The sequence below is a fragment of the Anomaloglossus baeobatrachus genome, chromosome 8 (assembly GCF_048569485.1).
Source record: "Anomaloglossus baeobatrachus isolate aAnoBae1 chromosome 8, aAnoBae1.hap1, whole genome shotgun sequence".
Lineage (NCBI taxonomy): Eukaryota > Metazoa > Chordata > Amphibia > Anura > Aromobatidae > Anomaloglossus > Anomaloglossus baeobatrachus.
Genome location: NC_134360.1, coordinates 37,281,513 through 37,303,048, shown reverse-complemented (window position 1 = coordinate 37,303,048; position 21,536 = coordinate 37,281,513). Strand labels below are relative to the sequence as shown.

Here is a 21,536-nt window from a genome sequence, read left to right as displayed (position 1 = left end):
AGTCGCCTGAGGGATGCAAAAGCACATTTGGACAAGCCAGTTAAATTTTGGAAGAAGGTCCTTTGGACTGATGAAACACAGATTGAGTTGTTTGGTCATGCAAAAAGGCGTTATGCATGGAGGCAAAAAAACACGGCATTCCAAGAAAAGCACTCCCTACCCACAGTAAAATTTGGTGGAGGTTCCATCATGCTTTGGGGCTGTGTGGCCAATGCCGGCACCGGGAATCTTGTTAAAGTTGAGGGTCGCATGGATTCAACTCAGTATCAGCAGATTCTTGACAATAATGTGCAAGAATCAGTGACGAAGTTGAAGTTACGCAGGGGATGGATATTTCAGCAAGACAATGATCCAAAACACCGCTCCAAATCTACTCAGACATTCATGCAGAGGAACAATTACAATGTTCTGGAATGGCATCCCAGTCCCCAGACCTGAATATCATTGAACATCTGTGGGATGTGAAGCGGCTGTCCATGCTCGGCGACCATCAAACTTTACTGAACTGGAATTGTTTTGTAAACAGGAATGGTCAATTATACCTTCACCCAGGATCCAGGAACTAATTAAAAGCTACAGGAAGCGACTAGAGGCTGTGATTTTTGCAAAAGGAGGATCTAGAAAATATTAATGTCACTTTTATGTTGAGGTGCCCATACTTTTGCACCGGTCAAATTTTGTTTAAATGCAGATTGCACATTTTCTGTTAGTACAATAAACCTTATTTCAATCCAGAAATATTACTCAGTCCATCAGTTATTACATATATATGAAACTGAAATAGCTGCTGCAAAAACCCAAATTGTTATAAAGAAAAAAGGTTAACATTAATAGGGGTGCCCAAACTTTTACATATGACTGTACTAGGGATAAAAGGCAAAAATACACCAGGGAAAGACCCCCAAAGATGGTGCCCTCTGGGTGCATCTATTTAGTGAATGTCCAAGAAGTACCCGGTAGAGGTTGAAATAAGTTACCATGATAATTAGTATGGCAAATTTGGCCAGATTGTCACATTTGTTGAGAGCAGTATATAGTCATGGGCAAAAATTTCGAGATTGACAAAACTTTTGGTTTTCACAAAGTTTGCTACTTCTTTTTTACATTAACTCCAAATTGTGACGAGGAGTGATCGGATGAATTGTTCAAAATTTCGAGTTCATTCCTTGCCATGAAAATTAACCCCATTTCCACTAATTTTCTGCTCTACCACAAAATGTCCAACTTTAATCATTTTAGTGATCTTGTCGTTCGTTCACGAGAAAGTGTCAATAAGGACAAGGCAGCTGATGTCACTGTCATTCTGAAGCAGACTTGTTCTTTTAAAGGGAACTTGTCACCAGACTGGTCGAATGGGTAGCTTTGTTCTCCGGGACCGGCGCCTCCTCTTTAGGCCATCTTTGTCCTCCTTCTTCTGAAGCTTGGATGCATGATGCGTACTACGTCATGCACACTAGCCGGCATTGAGGTCTAGCGCAGGTGCACTTTGATCCGCCCTGTGCAGGGCAGATCAAAGTATTGTAGTGCGTCTGCGCAGGACTTCAATGTTGGCTAGTGTGGATGATGTAGGACGTGTCATGCACCCAGATGTTCAGTGAAGGACAAAGATGGCCAAAAGAGGAGGAACCAGTATCGGAGAACGGAGACACCCATCCGACCAGTCTGCACCGCACCGCCTCTTAGGTGACCATTATAAATTGATTTTTACTTTCTACACAGCGGCCTCGGTTCTTATATACAGCATATTAGAATACTGTATATAAGAGCCCACTGTTGGTTGCCCCAGCTTATACTCACCAAATATGGTGAGGTTCCCTTCAAAGGACGCTTGAGATCATTGTCTTCTTCTGTTAAGGGATGCTTCACACATAGCGAGATCGCTACCGAAATCGCTGCTACGGCACGGTTTTGGTGACGCAACAGTGACCTCATTAGCGATCTCGCTGTGTGTGACACTGAGCAGCGATCTGGCCCCTGCTGCGAGATCGCTGCTCGTTACACACAGCCCTGGTTCGTTTTCTTCAAAGGCGCTCTCCCGCTGTGACGCACACATCGCTGTGTGTGACAGCGAGAGAGCGACGAAATGAAGCGAGCAGGGAGCAGGAGCCGGCATCTGGCAGCTGTGGTAAGCTGTAAACAGGGTAAACATCGGGTAACCAAGGTGGTTACCCGATATTTACCTTAGTTACCAGCCTCCGCAGCTCTCACGCTGCCTGTGCTGCCGGCTCCGGCTCTCTGCACATGTAGCTGCAGTACACATCGGGTTAATTAACCCGATGTGTACTGTACCTAGGAGAGCAGGGAGCCAGCGCTAAGCAGTGTGCGCGGCTCCCTGCTCTCTGCACATGTAGCTGCAGTACACATCGGGTTAATTAACCCGATGTGTACTGTAGCTAGGAGAGCAAGGAGCCAGCGCTAAGCAGTGTGCGCGGTTCCCTGCTCTCGCGGTTATGATCGCTGCTTCGGCTGCTGTGTTTGACAGCTAAGCAGCGATCATAACAGCGACTTACAAGGTCGCTGTTACGTCACAGAAAATGGTGACGTAACAGCGACCTCGTTGTCGCTGTCGCTTAGTGTGAACCAGCCCTAACCATAATTACATGCAGCCGTCATTGCTTTGCATCCAAAGGGCTTTACAGGAAAGGACATTGCTGATTGTAAGATTACCCCTAAATTAACCTTTTCTTTGATCATCAAGAAGTTAAAGAGACCCAACCACTAGGATTTTGCCATATGAGCTAAAGGCAGTGCCATACAGGCAGTAAAATGCTGAATCCAGGCATACCTGTTGTAAAAAGATGGGATGAATGTTAGCAGAAATATCTTTAATCAAAGTTGCAGAAATGCACTGCACTTTGATTGACAGGTGCAATGGGGCGGACCTTTGTGGGTTGGGTCCTCGTTGTAAAGTCCTCCTCCAGCGTCTTCCATGACGTGCCCCATTTCCTTTATTTGAATAACGCGCCGCCAATAACAGCAATTGTCACAGTAATTCTGTCTTCAATAAAATGGCGCCGGAGTCCACGCATGCACAAACCGCGATCTCCGGCTTCATATTATTGAAGACACTGCAGTGAAGACTACGAGCGGCAGTGGGGCGTGCACAGACATAAAAATAAATCTGCTCACGTGCCGATGCCTCTCCTAGTCTTAACCACAGTATCTTCAATAAAATGGCGCCGGAGTCCACGCATGCACAAACCGCGATCTCTGGCTTCATATTATTGAAGACACTGCAGTGAAGACTGCGAGCGGCAGTGGGGAGTGCGCAGACATAAAAAATAAATCTGCTCACGTGCCGATGCCTTTCATAGTCTTCACCACAGTGTCTTCAATAAAATGGCGCTTGAGATCGCGGTTCTTGCATGCGCGGACTCTGGCACCATTTAATGAAGACATGATTACTATATCAATGTGCATGCACTGCCAACAACAAGAATGGCGGCGTGGCACGATATTCAAATAAAAGGGGGCAAGTCATAGAGGAAGCTGGAAGAGGATTTTACAGCGAGGACCTAATCCACAAAGCCCCGCCCCAATGCACCAGTCAATCAAAGTGCAGGGCATTTCTGGAACTTTGAATAAAGATATTTCTGCAACCATGCATCCCATCTTTCTACAACAGGTATGACTGGCTTCAGCTTCTTAGTGCCAGTATGGCACTGCATTTAGTTCATAAAGCAAAATCCTGGTGGTTGGACCTCTTTAACTTCGTGAAGATCCAAGGGTAAATTTAGGGGTAATCTTACAAGCCGCAATGTCCTATCCTGTAAAGCCCTTTTGATGCAAAGCTATGACGGCTGCATGTAATCATAGTTAACGAAAAACAATGATCTCAAGCATCCTTTAAAGGAACCAGTCTGCATGTATCACTCAGAATGACAGTGATATCAGCAATCAGCAGCCTTGTCTTCATTAACATGGATTCAGCATTTTAGTGCCAGTATGGCAGTGCCTTTAGTTCATATTGCAAAATTCTGATGGTTGGTTCCCTTTAAATTGCTGTGAAGAAAACTGAAGGGAAACAAGAAAGTTCAGCAAGTGCCATTCACCTAAAGAGAATTTAGCTATGGGGTTGGTTCAACACCAGTGCTGAGCTTGCCTAGGAATGGCAGCGGGCAGGTGTCAGTGCATCTGTGTGCACAGTGAGGTGAAGGCTATGGGGTGGGTTCAATACCAATACTGAGCTTGCCCAGGAATGGCAGCGGGCAGGTGTCAGTGCATCTGTGTGCACAGTGAGGTGAAGGCTATGGGGTGGGTTCAACACCAATACTGAGCTTGCCCAGGAATGGCAGCGGGCAGGTGTCAGTACATCTGTGTGCACAGTGATGTGAAGGCTATGGGGTGGGTTCAACACCAATACTGAGGTTACCCAGGAATGGCAGCGGGCAGGTGTCAGTGCATCTGTGTGCACAGTGAGGTGAAGGCTTTTGGAGGCTGCCTGGTGTTAAGAAGGGCAGCAAAAGGGTTACTTATTTGTAAGAAAAACATTAAGTACAAACTAAAATTCTGCAAGTACTGAGTATGGACTGCAGAGGACGGAAATACAGTTATTTTCTCTAATGAAACCCCCTTTTAACTGTTTGGAACATCTGGAAGAATAATTATCTATAGAAGAAAAGATGAGCGCTGCCATGAGTCCTGTATCTGCCAACAGTAAAGCATACATTCATGTGTGGGGGCTTCTCATCCATGGAGGGGGTCACTCACAATTTTGTGTAAGATCATAAATAAAGAATGGGATCTAAACCTCCTCCAAGAGCAATTTCTTTCAACGACCCCGACACAATGTAGTGATGACTAGTGATAGGTGAACCGAGACTGTAAAAGTCTTGATCCGCGTGGGTTACCTAGTACTCGTGCACCGATCCTGGCCCGGAGTTCTCAGCGAATTCCAGGGAACCAGATTCGGCCACCTGGATAATGAAAAACTAAATAAATAAAGGAAAAAGAAAGAAAATAACAATAAAGCATGTGTGTTATACTTACCAGTCTCCATGCGGCTGTAACACTACCTCCGGGGCCACTTATTAACCTCCTGCATATGCACTGCTTCCCCCGCCCAATGGCATGCAGTCATACCCTGTCACACATGGTGGGGGTGCGGCCTGACTGCAACCAATCACAGACGCTGGAACTGCCAGTGGGCGGGGGAAGCAGAGCATATGCATGAGGTTAATGAGCAACCCCGGAAGTAGTGTTATAGCCACACAGGAGACTGGTAAGTATAACACGCCTGCTCTAATCCCCCCAGGCCTTCTACAATTATTTTAACATGGCTGATTCGAGTCCCCATAGGCTTATATGGGGACCGGACATCCAAATATCTGGCCAAATATCTATTATATGGCGTGTGGCCAAATATCTGAAATTGATTCCAGGTTTTTTTTGTTTGTTTTTTTAAAAAAATCCAGTTGAACCTGCTGATTCAGGATATCTGCGGGTTCGCCCATCACTAGTGATGATGCTTTTCCATCATGATGGAGATCCAGTTACAAGGCAAAAGTGATAACTAAGTAGCTCTGTGAACAAAACATTGAGATTTTGGGTTTTTGGCCAGGAAACTCCCAGATCTCAATCCCATTGACAACCTGTGGTCAATTCTCAAAACCACAGAAGTTGTGATAACCTCTGAGCTCTGATGAGACAAGAATGGGTCAGGATCTGGCCAGATGCCGATCTCCAGCTACTGGGGTGAAGGCCAGAGGTCTGGAGAGATCAGGGTCGGCCCTGGGAATGTTCAGTATTTACAAAAACTTCATATATTTGGCAATAAAAGTGTAAAAACCCAAATTTGTGTCAACCTCAAACCTTTTGGCCACGACGGTCCATCATACATAGGGTAGGAGACATCATTGGTGTCGGAGCCTCAGAGTCCGACCACCGGTGGGCTCTGTACCCGGCCCTGAACTGCATTTGGTCATAATTTTGCCTAAATTTCTACACAAATCCCGTAATGTTGTACCGGTTAGTATGATGCTGGCCGGCAGCATGGCGGCAGGACAGGTGCAGCTCTCGGCGTTCTGTTGCTTCACTCAGGACAAGTTTGGAGAAGCCGTCTCTGCTTCAGGAAATCTGGCAGCGCTGAAAGAAAGATGGAACTCATTGTAAATTTGGCTCAGATGACCGTCACTGCTAAGAAAAGACTTTTTTGAGGGGCTGTGAATCTGGAAAAATCCTCTAAAAAACCAAAAAGGCGTTTGTTGCCCATGGCAACAACTGTTGCCTACAACAGGAAATGGTCTGATTGGTTGCTATGGGCAGCTGTGTCTCTTCCCCACCCTTATTTGATGTCCCTGTTGCCCATAGCAACAAATCACCATCCCAACAATGAAAGCTAAACTATGGTTGCTATAGGCAACAATGTTAGCCATAATAGCCCACCTCTAACCCTTTGTGATTGAGGCTGGGTAACTTGCAGGACCACATTAATAAACCGGAGCAACCAATCAGATGACCACTAGCAGGACCATATTAATAAATCGAAACAACCAATCAGATGTCTTCTTTCATTTTCAAATACAGGAAAGCTAAATCCGATAGGTTGTGCCTATAAAGCTGGTTCTCAAAAGGGGTGTGGTTTATTCAAATTTTAAGGGGGATTTGGGTGAGACTTAAAACATCCTACTATTTGGGATTCAAATGTTGGTAAGTATAGTTAGTGTAGTTGCTATGGGCAACACTATTTAATTTTAAAGACTAGAAATCAATGGCTGAGAAACACAAACATCTGGGTACTTGTCACATTATGTTCTATCATTTCTTAACTTCTCAGGACCTTCATTAATGAATGTCAAGAGACCTGGATACCACTGAATTAAAATAGTGGTCACTTTGTGACCACTCCCCTCATCACTGACCACACCCCTTCCACTCCCTGAGTCCTGAATGTGCTTGTTATCATGGTAAGGTAAACAGCCACCACTAGGGGGAGCTCATTGCATGCAGCATTCAGATGTATACAGCCATTAGGAGGACCTCACTACATACAGATTTATAAAGCCACCACTAGGGGGAGCTCACTACATGCAGATTTATACAGTCAGCCATCATTAGGGGAGCTCACTTAGTACAGACACCACTAGGGGGAGCTCACTACATACAGATTTATACAGCCATCAATGGGGGAGCTCACTACATACAGATTTATACAGTCACCACTAGGGGGAGCTCACTACATACAGATTTATACAGTCAGCCATCACTAGGGGAGCTCACTACATACAGATTTATACAGTCAGCCATCACTAGGGGAGCTCACTACATACAGATTTATACAGTCAGCCTTCACTAGGAGAGCTCACTTATTACAGACACCACTAGGGGGAGCTCACTACATGCAGATTTATACAGTCAGCCATCACTAGGGGAGCTCACTTAGTACAGACACCAATAGGGGGAGCTCACTACATACAGATTTATACAGCCACCACTAAGGGGACCTCACTACATACAGATGTATACTGCCATCAATGGGGGAGCTCACTCCATACAGATTTATTCAGTCACCAATAGGGGGAGCGCAATACATGCAGATATATACAGCCACCATTAGGGGGAGCTCACCGCATACAGATTAATACAGCCACCACTAAGGGGAGCTCACCTAGATACAGATTTATATAGCCATCATTAGGGGCAGCTCACTACAGACAGATTTATACATCCACCACTAGGGGGAGCTCACTACAGACAGATTTATACAGCCACCACTACGGGGAGCTCACTACAGACAGATTTATACAGCCACCACTATGGGGAGCTCACTACAGACAGATTTATACAGCCACCACTAAGGGGAGCTCACTACATACAGATTTATACAGCCAACACTAGGGGGAGCTCACTACACACAGATTTCTACAGACACCACTAGGGGGCGCTCACTACACACAGATTTATACAGACACCACTAGGGGGAGCTCACTGCATACAGATGTGTACAGCTTCCATTGAACACTATAATAAATCTATATATAGTGATCTCCCTCTAGTGGAGGCTGCATAAATAAATATTTTCATGCTCCTCAAATGGATTGCCTTCAATGGACAGCAGTGGGTCCAGCACAGTGTCCAAATAATTAGTGTCTCTTCTGCATAGGTGGTCATTCACTAGAGGTTTCTCCCCCGGCCTCCTCCACCTGATTGTTCTGGGTGGAGTTCACCTGTAAGTCTCATCCTATTTTGTATCATCCATCTGTCTAGTGAGATGAATGCAGACAGTGGATTCTCATAGGCAGCACTGGTGACTGACATGGAACATAAGCTGTCTCTGAATCGGAGCTGCCAAACAACTGTTCCTAATTTCCATGGCCGCCCCTGGTCTGTTCTTGGCTGTGAGGAGAATCCCAGTTTTCCTTCATAGTACTACTACTCCCAGCTGCTGGATTTCCTAAGATCTGCACTCACATCATTTATCAGATAATATAAAGTATCTAGATGACAGGTGAGAGCAAGAGACAATCAGAACATTCTCTGCTATGGTGTATATGGTGGATAGATAGATAGATAGATAGATGGATAGAGGGATAGATAGATATATAGGATAGATAGATAGATAGATAGATAGATAGATAGATAGATAGATAGAGGGATAGATAGATAGATAGATAGATAGATAGATGGATAGAGGGATAGATAGATAGATAGATAGATAGATAGATAGATAGATAGATAGATAGATAGATAGATAGATAGATAGATAGAGGGATAGATAGATAGAGGGATAGATAGATAGATGGATAGAGGGATAGATAGATAGATAGATAGATAGATAGATAGATAGATAGATAGAGGGATAGATAGATAGAGGGATAGATAGATAGATGGATAGAGGGATAGATAGATAGATAGAGGGATAGATAGATAGATAGATAGATGGATAGAGGGATAGATAGATAGATAGATAGATAGAGGGATAGATAGATAGATAGATAGATAGATAGATAGATAGATAGATGGATAGAGGGATAGATAGATAGATAGATAGAGGGATAGATAGATAGAGGGATAGATAGATAGATAGATAGATAGAGGGATAGATAGATAGAGGGATAGATAGATAGATAGAGGGATAGATAGATAGATAGAGGGATAGAGGGATAGATAGATAGAGGGATAGATAGATAGATAGAGGGATAGAGGGATAGATAGATAGATAGAGGGATAGATAGATAGATAGAGGGATAGATAGATAGATAGAGGGATAGATAGATAGATAGAGGGATAGATAGATAGATAGATAGATAGATAGAGGGATAGATAGATAGAGGGATAGATAGATAGATAGATAGATAGATAGAGGGATAGATAGATAGAGGGATAGATAGATAGAGGGATAGATAGAGGGATGGATAAAGGGATAGATAGAGGGATAGATGGATAGAGGGATAGATGGATAGATAGATAGATAGATAGATAGATAGATGGATAGAGAGATAGATTGATAGATTGATAGATGGATAGATAGATAGATAGATAGATAGATAGATAGATTGATAGAGGGATAGATAGAGGGATAGATAGAGGGATGGATAAAGGGATAGATAGAGGGATAGATGGATAGAGGGATAGATGGATAGATGGATAGATAGATAGATAATAGAGGGATAGATAGATAGAGGGATAGATGGATAGAGGGATAGATAGATGATAGATAGATAGATAGATTGATAGAGGGATAGATAGAGGGATAGATAGAGGGATAGATGGATAGAGGGATAGATAGATAGATAATAGAGGGATAGATAGATAGAGGGATAGATGGATAGAGGGATAGATAGATATAGGGATAGATAGATGATAGATAGATAGATAGATAGATAGATAGAGGGATAGATAGATATAGGGATAGATAGATGATAGATAGATAGATAGATAGAGGGATAGATAGATAGATAGAGGGATAGATAGATAGAGGGATACATAGATAGATAGATAGATAGAGGGATAGATAGATAGATAGAGGGATAGATAGATGGATAGATAGATAGATAGAGGGATAGATAGATAGAGGGATAGATAGATAGAGGGATAGATAGATAGATAGAGGGATAGATAGAGGGATAGATAGATAGATAGAGGGATAGATAGATAGATAGATAGAGGGATAGATAGATAGATAGATAGATAGATAGATAGATAGAGGGATAGATAGATAGAGGGATAGATAGATAGAGGGATAGATAGATAGAGGGATAGATAGATGGATAGAGGGATAGATAGATAGATAGATAGATAGAGGGATAGATAGATAGATAGATAGATAGATGGATAGAGGGATAGATAGATAGATAGATAGATAGATGGATAGAGGGATAGATAGATAGATAGAGGGATAGATAGATAGAGGGATAGATAGATAGATAGATAGAGGGATAGATAGATAGAGGGATACATAGATAGATAGATAGATAGATAGATAGAGGGATAGATAGATAGATAGATAGAGGGATAGATAGATGGATAGATAGATAGATAGAGGGATAGATAGATAGAGGGATAGATAGATAGAGGGATAGATAGATAGATAGAGGGATAGATAGAGGGATAGATAGATAGATAGATAGAGGGATAGATAGATAGATAGAGGGATAGATAGATAGATAGATAGATAGAGGGATAGATAGATAGAGGGATAGATAGATAGAGGGATAGATAGATAGATAGATGGATAGAGAGATAGATAGATAGATAGAGGGATAGATAGATAGATAGATAGATAGAGGGATAGATAGATAGATAGATAGATAGATAGATGAATAGAGAGATAGATAGATAGATAGATAGATAGATGGATAGATAGATAGAGGGATAGATAGATAGATGGATAGATAGATAGAGGGATAGATAGATATTACATGGGAGACGTATACAGAATATGTCATTGCCCTTGTCTCCAGTGGTCCCAATAGCAGACACTCACCTGCTCTCTGGTGCAGTTTGGGGGTCCTCAGCCCCTGTGGTGCAGTTTGGGGGTCCTCAGCCCCTGTGTGCAGTTTGGGGGTCCTCAGCCCCTGTGTGCAGTTTGGGGGTCCTCAGCTCCCCGCAGGCTGTCACATCGGAGCTGTGGACTCTGTAGCTATTCCTGGCCAGACTCTTGTGTCAGTAGAAAGTTGTGTTATTGAGGAGGAGGAGGAGGAGAAGTTTCCGCGCAGCCCTCGCTGCAGACTCCGCCAGAGGCTGCACATACAATGCCGGAGTGTTCCCAGTGCTGGAGACTGAGGGTGGTACTAATCCCGCACTCAGGTTACACTGTACACCCCTGTATGACACTGGCATGTTGTGTGTGGGGGACCCTCCTTCATAGACGTGAGACCCCCGGGGACTGACGTGAGGACAGTCTGTGTACAGCACCGCAGGATGAAATATATCTGTTCTGCAGCAGCTGAGGTGTATTAAGAGGTTCTGCAGCAGTTGAGGTGTATATTTTGATGTTTGCAGTAGCTCAGGTGTGTATTATGAGGTCCTACAGCAGCAGCTGGTGAGTATTAGGAGGTTCTGCAGCAGCTGAGGTGTATATTATGATGTTCTGCAGCAGCAAAGGTGTATATTATGATGTTCTGCAGCAGCTAAGGTCTGTATTATGATGTTCTGCAGCAGCTAAGGTCTGTATTATAAGGTTCTGCAGCAGCTGAGGTGTGTAATGTGAGGTTCTGCAGCAGTTCAGTTGTGTATTATGAGGTTCTACAGGAGCAGTTGGTGTATATTATGAGCTTCTGCAGCAGCTGAAATGTATTATGATGTTCTGCAGCAGCTGAGGTGTATATTATGATGTTTGCAGTAGCTCAGGTGTGTATTATGAGGTCCTACAGCAGCAGCTGGTGAGTTTTATGAGATTCTGCAGCAGCTGAGGTGTATTTTATTATGTTCTCCAGCAGCTAAGTTGGGCATTATGAGGTTTAGCAGCAGCAGCTGAGGTGTATATTATGATGTTCTGCAGCAGCTAAGGTCTGTATTATAAGGTTCTGCAGCAGCTGAGGTGTGTAATGTGAGGTTCTGCAGCAGCTGAAGTATATTATGAGCTTTTACAGCAGCTAAGGGATATATTATTATGTTCTTCTTCTACAGCAGCTGAGATGTCTATTATGAGGTTCTGCAGCAGATGAAGTGTGTATTATGAGGTTGTGCAGCAGCTGAAGGGTATATTATGATGTTCTGCAGCAGCTGAAGTACAGTACAGACCAAAAGTTTGGACACACCTCATCTCTAGAACAACTGTTAAGAGGAGCCTTTGTGCAGCAGCCTTCATGGTAAAATAGCTGCTAGGAAACCACTGCTAAGGACAGGCAACAAGCAGAAGAGACTTCTTTGAGCTAAAGAACACAAGGAATGGACATTAGACCAGTGGAAATCTGTGCTTTGGTCTGAAGAGTCCAAATTTGAGATCTTTGGATCCAACCACCGTGTCTTTGTAGAAAAGGTGAACGGATGGACTCTACATGGCTGGTTCCCACCGTGAAGCATGGAGGAGGAGGTGTGATGGTGTGGGGGGGCTTTGCTGGTGACACTGTTGGGGATTTATTCAAAATTGAAGGCATACAGAACCAGCATGGCTACCACAGCGTCTTGCAGCGGTGTGCTATTCCATCCGGTTTGCGTTTAGTTGGACCATCATTTATTTTTCAACAGGACAATGACCCCCAAACACACCTCCAGGCTGTGTAAGGGCTATTTGAATAAGAAGGAGAGTGATGGGGTGCTACGCCAGATGACCTGGTCTCCACAGTCACCAGACCTGAACCCAATCGAGATGGTTTGGGGTGAGCTGGACCGCAGAGTGAAGGCAAAAGGGCCAACAAGTGCTAAGCATCTCTGGGAACTCCTTCAAGACTGTTGGAAAACCATTTCCGGTGACTACCTCTAGAAGCTCATCAAGTGAATGCCAAGAGTGTGCAAAGCAGTAATCAAAGCAAAAGGTGGCTACTGTGAAGAACCCAGAATATAAGACATATTTTCAGTTGTTTCACACTTTTTTGTTAAGTATTTCATTCCACATGGGTTAATTCATAGTTTTGATGCCTTCAATGTGAATCTACAATTTTCAGAGTCCTGAAAATAAAGAAAACTCTTTGAATGTGAAGGTGTGTCCAAACTTTTGGTCTGTACTGTGTGTGTGTGTGTATATATATATATATATTATGATGGTCTGCAGCAGCTGAGGCATTTATTTTGAGGTTCTGTGGAAGATAAGGTGTGTATGATGATGTTCTGCAGCAGCTGTATGTTCAGTAACTCCAATACAGTACTGTGTAACACACTGCAGCTGCTTAAGAACCTCTTCTTTAACATATGATTAATATTTTAATCAGTGTCTACAGAAGAGATCAGCAGTGCCCTGTGCCGCTTATCTCCGTATAGTCCCTCTTTAGGTATATTGTGTCTTCAGAGCTGCATTCAGGCACCTGCTGATCTTCGCTCTTGAGTTGCACAGCCGCACATTTCTCTGCTATCCTATGGTCAGCTCCATAGAGAAAGATGAAGATGTAAATGTGAACAAATGTCCTGTGACTGCTGCACATAACCACATACTGCCCTCTAGTGGTGATGAGCTGACATTACACCTGCACATATATAGGTTCTATAGGTGCCTCCACCCCTCCTACAGCTCCTCCTGGCAACGGACTCCAACACACCTTGTAGAATGGATCATATATGGAAAGAAATGTTACCCCGATTCGTGTTTTGCCCCCAGATCTCATCTATTAAAACCCAATAATACTTGTATCAACTTTGTACAAGGTCTGATAACAAAAATAAACAAAAAAAAACCATGGTGCCATAAACACAAGTGCTCGCCCCAATCATTCTTGTGGGATCTAGGCCAATCTTCAAGAATAAGGAGATCACCCCTCAAAATCAGCTGTGATATGCAGAGAAACCAAGTAGCAAGTGTACGATTCCCTATAGCTCCCCTACAGGAGAAGTCAGGTATTACATGGCTCCTATTGAAATCAATAAGCTGTCCATGTAATTCATGAATATGTTCGGACCCCAGACTGGGAGATTCTGTTCATACCTTCCTGGTGGTGTGGAAATTACTAAAAGTTCACATTATTTCATTATTTATTGCCAATTTTAAGCAAATGACACAGAACGGTAGGAGGAGGTTTTGCATTATTTATTTAAAAACATCTGCACCGCCATATACAAACATAGAGATCAGATTTTGGGTGGTCACCCCATCCACACTGGTGGTCCTATAACCCTCATCTAGGATTATGATCTCGCCCTCCCTTTCATTATTTCTCATATTTTTTGCTTTATCATTTTTTGGGAAAGCTGGGTGACAACTAATATGGCCGCCATTACAGCTCCCGCTCGAGTTGTCACCACGCTTTTCCAAACTCCAGGAGAACAACTCTGCCTAGTTATATAGTGAGATGGGAGAATATGACATTATTATCAGTGTTGGGGGAAAGCTGGGTGGCAATCCCTATGGGTAGTCACCCAGCTTTTCCAGATAATGCTGAGAACATCCATGATGCAGTGGAGGGATAGTGAAGTGACTGATGGCAGTTGTTGTTAACAAGTGGAGTAGACGATGGATCTTTCTCGGATGTGCTCCAGCAGACCGGACGTCTTATTCTCCAGCTCCTCAAGTTTTGATATTTTCGACTTGATCTCTTCTTCATTAGACTTGAACCTTTCATCAAGACCTGAAATAAGGAAAAAAGTAAATAAGTGCCAGACACTATGTGCACCAGATTGTATTCCTGGATCCCCAACAATAATATCCTGCTGCTGGGATTACTGGTGATCAGCTGTGCTGCTGGGATCACTGGTGATTATCTGTCCTGCTGGGATCACTGGTGATCAGCTGTGCTGATGGGATCACTGGCGATCAGCTGGGATCACTGGTGATTATCTCTCCTGCTGGGATCACTGGTGATCAGCTGTGCTGCTGAGATCACTGGTGATCAGCTGGGATCACTGGTGATTATCTGACCTGCTGGGATCACTGGTGATCAGTTGAGCTGCTGAGATCACTGGTGATCAGCTGGGATCACTGGTGATTATCTGTCCTGCTGGTATCACTGGTGATCAGCTGTGCTGATGGGATCACTGGCGATCATCTGGGATCACTGGTGATCAGCTGTCCTGCTGGGATCACTGGTCATCAGCTGTGCTGCTGAGATCACTGGTGATCAGCTGGGATCACTGGTGATTATCTGTCCTGCTGGGATCACTGGTGATCAGCTGTGCTGCTGGGATCACTGGCGATCAGCTGGGATCACTGGTGATCAGCTGTCCTGCTGGGATCACTGGTGATCAGCTGTGCTGCTGAGATCACTGGTGATCAGCGGGGATCACAGGTGATCAGCTGTCCTGCTGGGATTACTGGTGATCAGCTGTGCTGCTGGGATCACTGGTGATCAACTGGGATCACTGGTGATCAGCAGTCCTGCTGGGATCACTGGTAATCAGCTGTGCTGTTGGGATCACTGGTGATCAGCTCGGGAGGAAACTAGCAGCAACTGTTCGATTTCGCTGCAGCGCCTCCACAGGAGAAAAATGGTATTATTGAAATCACTAGATGCCTATGCAATACTAGGACGTGCCGGGTCCTCCGGGGTTAGAGACTCTCTTTGTTGTGAAGTACAATGATGGTGGATTATGGCCCTCAAGTATCATTCAGACTTCAGTAGCGAAGGTTCTCTGGATTAGTGCAGAAGACAAGGAGGTTCTTTAAGGTTTTGTGATGGCATCTCACTTAAAGGGGAAATTATTGGAAGAGGTTCAGTTTGGGAGACTCCCCTATCCATCCTGAGCATGAAGAGGATATTTTCCCAGCATAGTGGTCACCTGGTCACACAACTATGCAGCAAGCCCCATGTAAGTGGCTGAAAGACCGGCTGAAATCCCCTGCACAGCCGGGTGGTCTAGTGGTGCAGGGGTAGCAGTCCAGGCCCCTCTGACCCATAAGAAGACACTGATTATATAGGTGTCAGGCATGGAGTAGAATATGTCTGTATATAAATGCAATCAGACCAGCAGGCACCTGACACGCTACCAAAAACACCACAAAAAAGGGGACACGATACATCGGAGGTCCCTGCCGCTAGGGAAAGGGGTGCACTCATCTCAAGCTCACTCCTAAGCTCGCTAGCGTCCCTATACAGTTCCTTCCAACCTGTTGGCGAGCAGGATACCTGGGTCCCTCAGTTGGCCCTAAACTCACCCTGTCTAGTGAGTAAGCCGACGAGTACCACTCAACTAATAAACGCGGAGGGAAAGGAAAGACAGACAGGGGGGAATAAACAGGAGGATACAAAACACCAAACTTCACCGTAAAAGAAGGACTCAATAGTATCATGTGGATGAACACAGGAGAATACCTCAGCAGATCCTTCCACCAGGGGGGACAGAGTAGAAATGATTCTAACAGCAGCAAGGACTGCTGGGAAGGCTCCAGTATTTATCCTAAATGGGCGTGGACCCAAAGCAGCTACAGCTGACTTGCACTGCCAGAGCTGCTGGCAAAAAAACTGAAATTAACTCATGAGACGCCAAAGGAAAGGAAACCTTGTTTAAATGAGGAGTCAAGATGGAGATGGGGGGCTCTAGTCTCAAGGCTGTCACTAGTCTAAAAACAGCAGGGAGACAACCGTAACAATAGATTATATATTACTGCAAGGTGTGGTGGTCACTGACCGTCCAGTTTGGCCTTGGCGTCAGTAGCTTTCTTTAATAAGTCCTGAGCTTCGTCTGTGATCCTCTTCACTTTCTGCATGGCCGTCTCCGATGACGTGTCTGCTCCTCCAACCTTGTCCTTCAGCTCTTTATATTTCTTTTTTACCTCATCCATCTCCTAAAAATGAAAGAAAGTATAATGGGCCATTCTCACAAGCTCAGGGGCAGACCCTGAACTTCTCAGAGTCTCCATCCCGGTCAGCTGTGGTGGTCCGGAGAGGACCTCAATGGAGGAAATGACTTTTTTTGTCTATTGGCTATGAACATTAGAAAAACGTGGCTGCTTTTTTTCTGAAAACAGCGCCACCGCCGTCCACAGGTTATTAGGGCTATTATATGTCAGTCCCATTTACTACACACTGCAATACCTGACACAAACCATGGACAGGGGTGGCGCTGTTTTTTATTAGTAAAGCAGACATTTCTAATCCTCCGCTTTTCTATTAGAGGCTCAGCTCATGGAGTTTCTTATGACTCTGTACAAATCTGTGGAGCTCAACTATACCGCCATATGTCTGACATTACCAATAAAAGCACTGTATGGGTGTAGTATGAACCCATATGGAGCATCAGACAAGCCCAAATAAGCCTTGATGGATAGTCTTTCCTTGCAGGACCCATCATCTGACATGTTACCCCTATACTAAACTGATTTAACTCGTTGAATCTTGTATATTACTTATCAGCATCAGCACCCGGCGCACCTGGGCAAGTGCCAAGGCCCTGGACAGCCAGGGGGCCCACTTGCTGTCGTTAGGAGCGGTGATTGGTTCTGAGGCCCCCAGCCCCTCCTGTGATGTATATACCGTAGCCCCCAGCCCTTCCTGTGATGTATATACTGTAGCCCCAGCCCCTCCTGTGATATATATATATATATATATACTGTAGCCCCCAGCCCCTCCTGTGATGTATATACTGTAACCCCCAGCCCTTCCTGTGTTGTATATACTGTAGCCCCAGCCCCTTCTGTGATATATATACTGTAGCCACAAGCCCATCCTGTGATGTATATACTTTAGCCCCCAGTCCCTCCTGTGATGTATATATTGTATCCCCCAGCCCCTCCTGTGATATATATATACTGTAGCCCCCAGCCCCTCCTGTGATGTATATAGTGTAGCCCCCAGCCCCCCTGTGATGTATATGCTGTAGCCCCCAGCCTCCCCTGTGATGTATATGCTGTAGCCCCCAGCCCCTTCTGTGATGTATATAGTGTAGCCCCCAGCCCCCCTGTGATGTATATGCTGTAGCCCCCAGCCTCCCCTGTGATGTATATACTGTAGCCCCCAGCCCCTCCTGTGATGTATATACTGTATCCCCCAGCCCCTCCTGTGATATATATACTGTAGCCCCCAGCCCCTCCTGTGATGTATATAGTGTAACCCCCAGCCCCCCTGTGATGTATATGCTGTAGCCCCCAGCCTCCCCTGTGATGTATATGCTGTAGCCCCCAGCCCCTTCTGTGATGTATATAGTGTAGCCCCCAGCCCCCCTGTGATGTATATGCTGTAGCCCCCAGCCTCCCCTGTGATGTATATACTGTAGCCCCAAGCCCCTCCTGTGATGTATATAGTGTAGCCCCCAGCCCCCTGTGATGTATATGCTGTAGCCCCCAGCCTCCCCTGTGATGTATATACTGTAGCCCCCAGCCCCTCCTGTGATGTATATACTGTAGCCCCCAGCCTCCCCTGTGATGTAGATACTGTAGCCCCCAGCCCCTTCTGTGATGTATATACTGTAGCCCCCAGCCCCTCCTGTGATGTATATACTGTAGCCCCCAGCCCCTCCTGTGATGTATATACTATAGCCCCCAGCCCCTCCTGTGATGTATATACTGTAGCCCCCAGCCTCCCCTGTGATGTATATACTGTAGCCCCCAGCCTCCCCTGTGATGTATATACTGTAGCCCCCAGCCCCTCCTGTGATGTATATACTGTAGCCCCCAGCCTCCCCTGTGATGTATATACTGTAGCCCCCAGCCCCTTCTGTGAGGTATATACTGTAGCCCCCAACCCCTCCTGTGATGTATATACTGTAGCCCCCAGCCTCCCCTGTGATGTATATACTGTAGCCCCAGCCCCTCCTGTGATGTGTATATACTGTAGCCCCAGCCCAATGTACCTCAAGCTCTTGATGATGGGTAAAGTAAGTTATTCACAAAGTTATGTAATGAGTTCTGTACCTCTTCAAGGCCATCGGTGGCTGCGATTGCTTTGATAGCCTTCTCGTTGGCTTCGGTAGCCATCTCCCTGTTAGACTCAACTTTCTTGATTAATTCTTCCACTTTCTTTGATAGATCTGCCAAGCGATTCATGATGGACATCTCCTTCTCCTCCACCGCGGCCATTGTATTCATGGACTGGAAGCAAAAACACAGAACATGTCACTGTCCGCAGTCACTGACTGCTCTCTCCTCTCTTCCCGTTATCCTATGGGCAGCAAAAGGAAGAGAGAACACCATGTGATTGTAACCATGGGGATGCATAGATCTGCATAGGGGCTGTATACATTCAATGTATAGGAGCAATAACAAAAACTATATGTAGAGAATCAGGGATGAAAAACCTGCTATCTGCAAGAGCACTGCGGCTCAGGAGAATACTGTATATGTTCTCTTACATTTATAAAGAGAAGAACATTTATTTTCTGCAACTTTAAAACCCGATCACTGAAGAGGCTGCCATCAATTATAATTCCAGCAAAATGATTACTGCAGGTCATAGATAGATAGATAGAGGGATAGATAGATAGAGGGATAGATAGATAGAGGGATAGATAGATAGATAGAGGGACAGATAGATAGATAGATAGAAGGATAGATAGATAGAGGGATAGATAGATAGATAGATAGATAGAGGGATAGATAGATAGATAGATAGATAGATAGATAGATAGATAGATAGATAGATAGATAGAGGGATAGATAGATAGATAGATAGAGGGATAGATAGATAGATAGATAGATAGAGGGATAGATAGAGGGATAGATAGATAGATAGAGGGATAGATAGATAGAGGGATAGATAGATAGAGGGACAGATAGATAGATAGAAGGATAGATAGATAGAGGGATAGATAGATAGATAGATAGATAGATAGATAGATAGATAGATAGAGGGATAGATAGATAGATAGATAGAGGGATAGATAGATAGATAGATAGAGGGATAGATAGATAGATAGATAGATAGATAGATAGAGGGATAGATAGAGGGATAGATAGATAGATAGATAGATAGATAGATAGAGGGATAGATAGATAGAGGGATAGATAGATAGAGGGACAGATAGATAGATAGAGGGATAGATAGATAGAGGGATAGATAGATAGATAGAGGGACAGATAGATAGATAGATAGATAGATAGATATGGCTAAAAATCTTCGATTCCATCATCGTCCCAATCCTCCTGTACGGCAGCGAAGTCTGGGGCCCTCACACTTACCCAGATTGGTCAAGGTGGGATTCCAGCCCAACAGAAATATTTCACCTGGAATTCTGTAAGCACCTTCTCCAGGTCCATCGAAGCACCTCCAACAGTGCCTGTCGAGCTGAGCTGGGCAGATTCCCTCTACACCTAGCAGCTCTGAAGAGGTCACTATCATTTCAGGCTCACCTACAGAGCAGCAATCCAAGCTCCCATCACCACAAAGCTCTGATATATATACGTGGGCCAGATGAACCAGGACCCCGGGCACAGCTCTCCCAAACCCAACTGGACAAAACAACCAATCACAGCAGCCTGACAAGAACCAGAATCAGGAAGATGGTAGACGAGGGCCAGGAGAGGTATGTCAGTGACTGGAGGACCGACATCAACACCTCACAGAAACTGACCACGTACCAGAGACTACAGAGAGACTACAGACTGGCCCCATATCTGGAAAAACTCCCGGACCCCAGAGACCGCAGGACCCTGAGCCGATATAGACTCAGTGCCCACAGTCTAGCCATCGAATCCGGCCGACACAAGCAGAGCTACAAGCCCAGGGAGGACAGACTGTGCCAACACTGTGACCTGGAGGCCCTGGAGGATGAAACCCACCTCCTGCTACACTGCACCAAGTACTCAGCAGTGAGGGACACTCACTTCAGGAGACTCTCCCATTTCTTCCCGGATTTCAGCTCCATGAAGGAGGAAGAGAAAATATATATCCTGCTGGGGGAAGAAGAGAGCGCAGTGGAGATAGCAGCGCGGTATGTGAGCGAATGTCATAGACTTCCAGAAAGAGAACTATGATAAGTCATGGACTTCCATAGCCCCCCATCCCAGATGTGGCCCCCCAATCCCCACCCTGGATATGTCCCATCCACAGTTACCACAGTCCCCACCGTGGATATGCCCCATCATAAGCCATAGACTTCCATAGCCCCCACCCTAGAAGTGCCCCCACAGTCCCCACCCTGGATGTGCCCCATCCATCCTTCCTACAGTCCCCACCCACCATCCCCACAGCCCCAGCCCCTAATGTACACTTGCTTTGGCAAAACTAATTTGTATTTGGTCCTGCCAATAAAGCTTATTTGATTTGATTTGATTTGATTTAGATAGAGGGATAGATAGATAGATAGATAGAGGGATAGATAGATAGATAGATAGATAGATAGAGGGATAGATAGAGGGATAGATAGATAGAGGGATAGATAGATAGATAGATAGATAGATAGATAGATAGATAGAGGGACAGATAGATAGATAGAGGGATAGATAGATAGAGGGACAGATAGATAGATAGATAGAGGGATAGATAGATAGATAGATAGATAGATAGATAGATAGATAGATAGATAGATAGATAGATAGATAGATAGAGGGATAGATAGAGGGACAGATAGATAGATAG

At 44.8% G+C, this 21,536-nt stretch overlaps 2 protein-coding genes across 6 annotated transcripts in view; both read right to left on the bottom strand.

Annotated features, from left to right (window-relative positions):
• The window catches only part of LAMB2 (laminin subunit beta 2), a 123,214-nt gene extending 112,028 nt beyond the window's left edge, over positions 1-11,186 (bottom strand). For all 3 annotated transcript variants that reach the window (XM_075321471.1, XM_075321472.1, XM_075321473.1), the window contains exons 1-2: positions 10,925-11,186; positions 5,966-6,084 (exon numbers count right to left, since the gene is read on the bottom strand). In XM_075321471.1, the coding sequence (XP_075177586.1) occupies positions 5,966-5,993 (28 nt within the window). In that variant the 5' untranslated portion in view covers positions 5,994-6,084; positions 10,925-11,186. The remainder of the gene's footprint in view (positions 1-5,965; positions 6,085-10,924) is intronic.
• A 2,918-nt stretch (positions 11,187-14,104) lies between these two features.
• The window catches only part of LOC142249672 (laminin subunit beta-1-like), a 102,101-nt gene continuing 94,669 nt past the window's right edge, over positions 14,105-21,536 (bottom strand). For 2 of the 3 annotated variants that reach the window (XM_075321470.1, XM_075321469.1), the window contains exons 33-35: positions 18,875-19,051; positions 16,654-16,810; positions 14,105-14,657 (exon numbers count right to left, since the gene is read on the bottom strand). In XM_075321470.1, coding sequence (XP_075177585.1) covers positions 14,524-14,657; positions 16,654-16,810; positions 18,875-19,051 — 468 coding nt within the window. In that variant the 3' untranslated portion in view covers positions 14,105-14,523. The remainder of the gene's footprint in view (positions 14,658-16,653; positions 16,811-18,874; positions 19,052-21,536) is intronic. The other variant, XR_012725087.1, reaches the window with a different exon arrangement.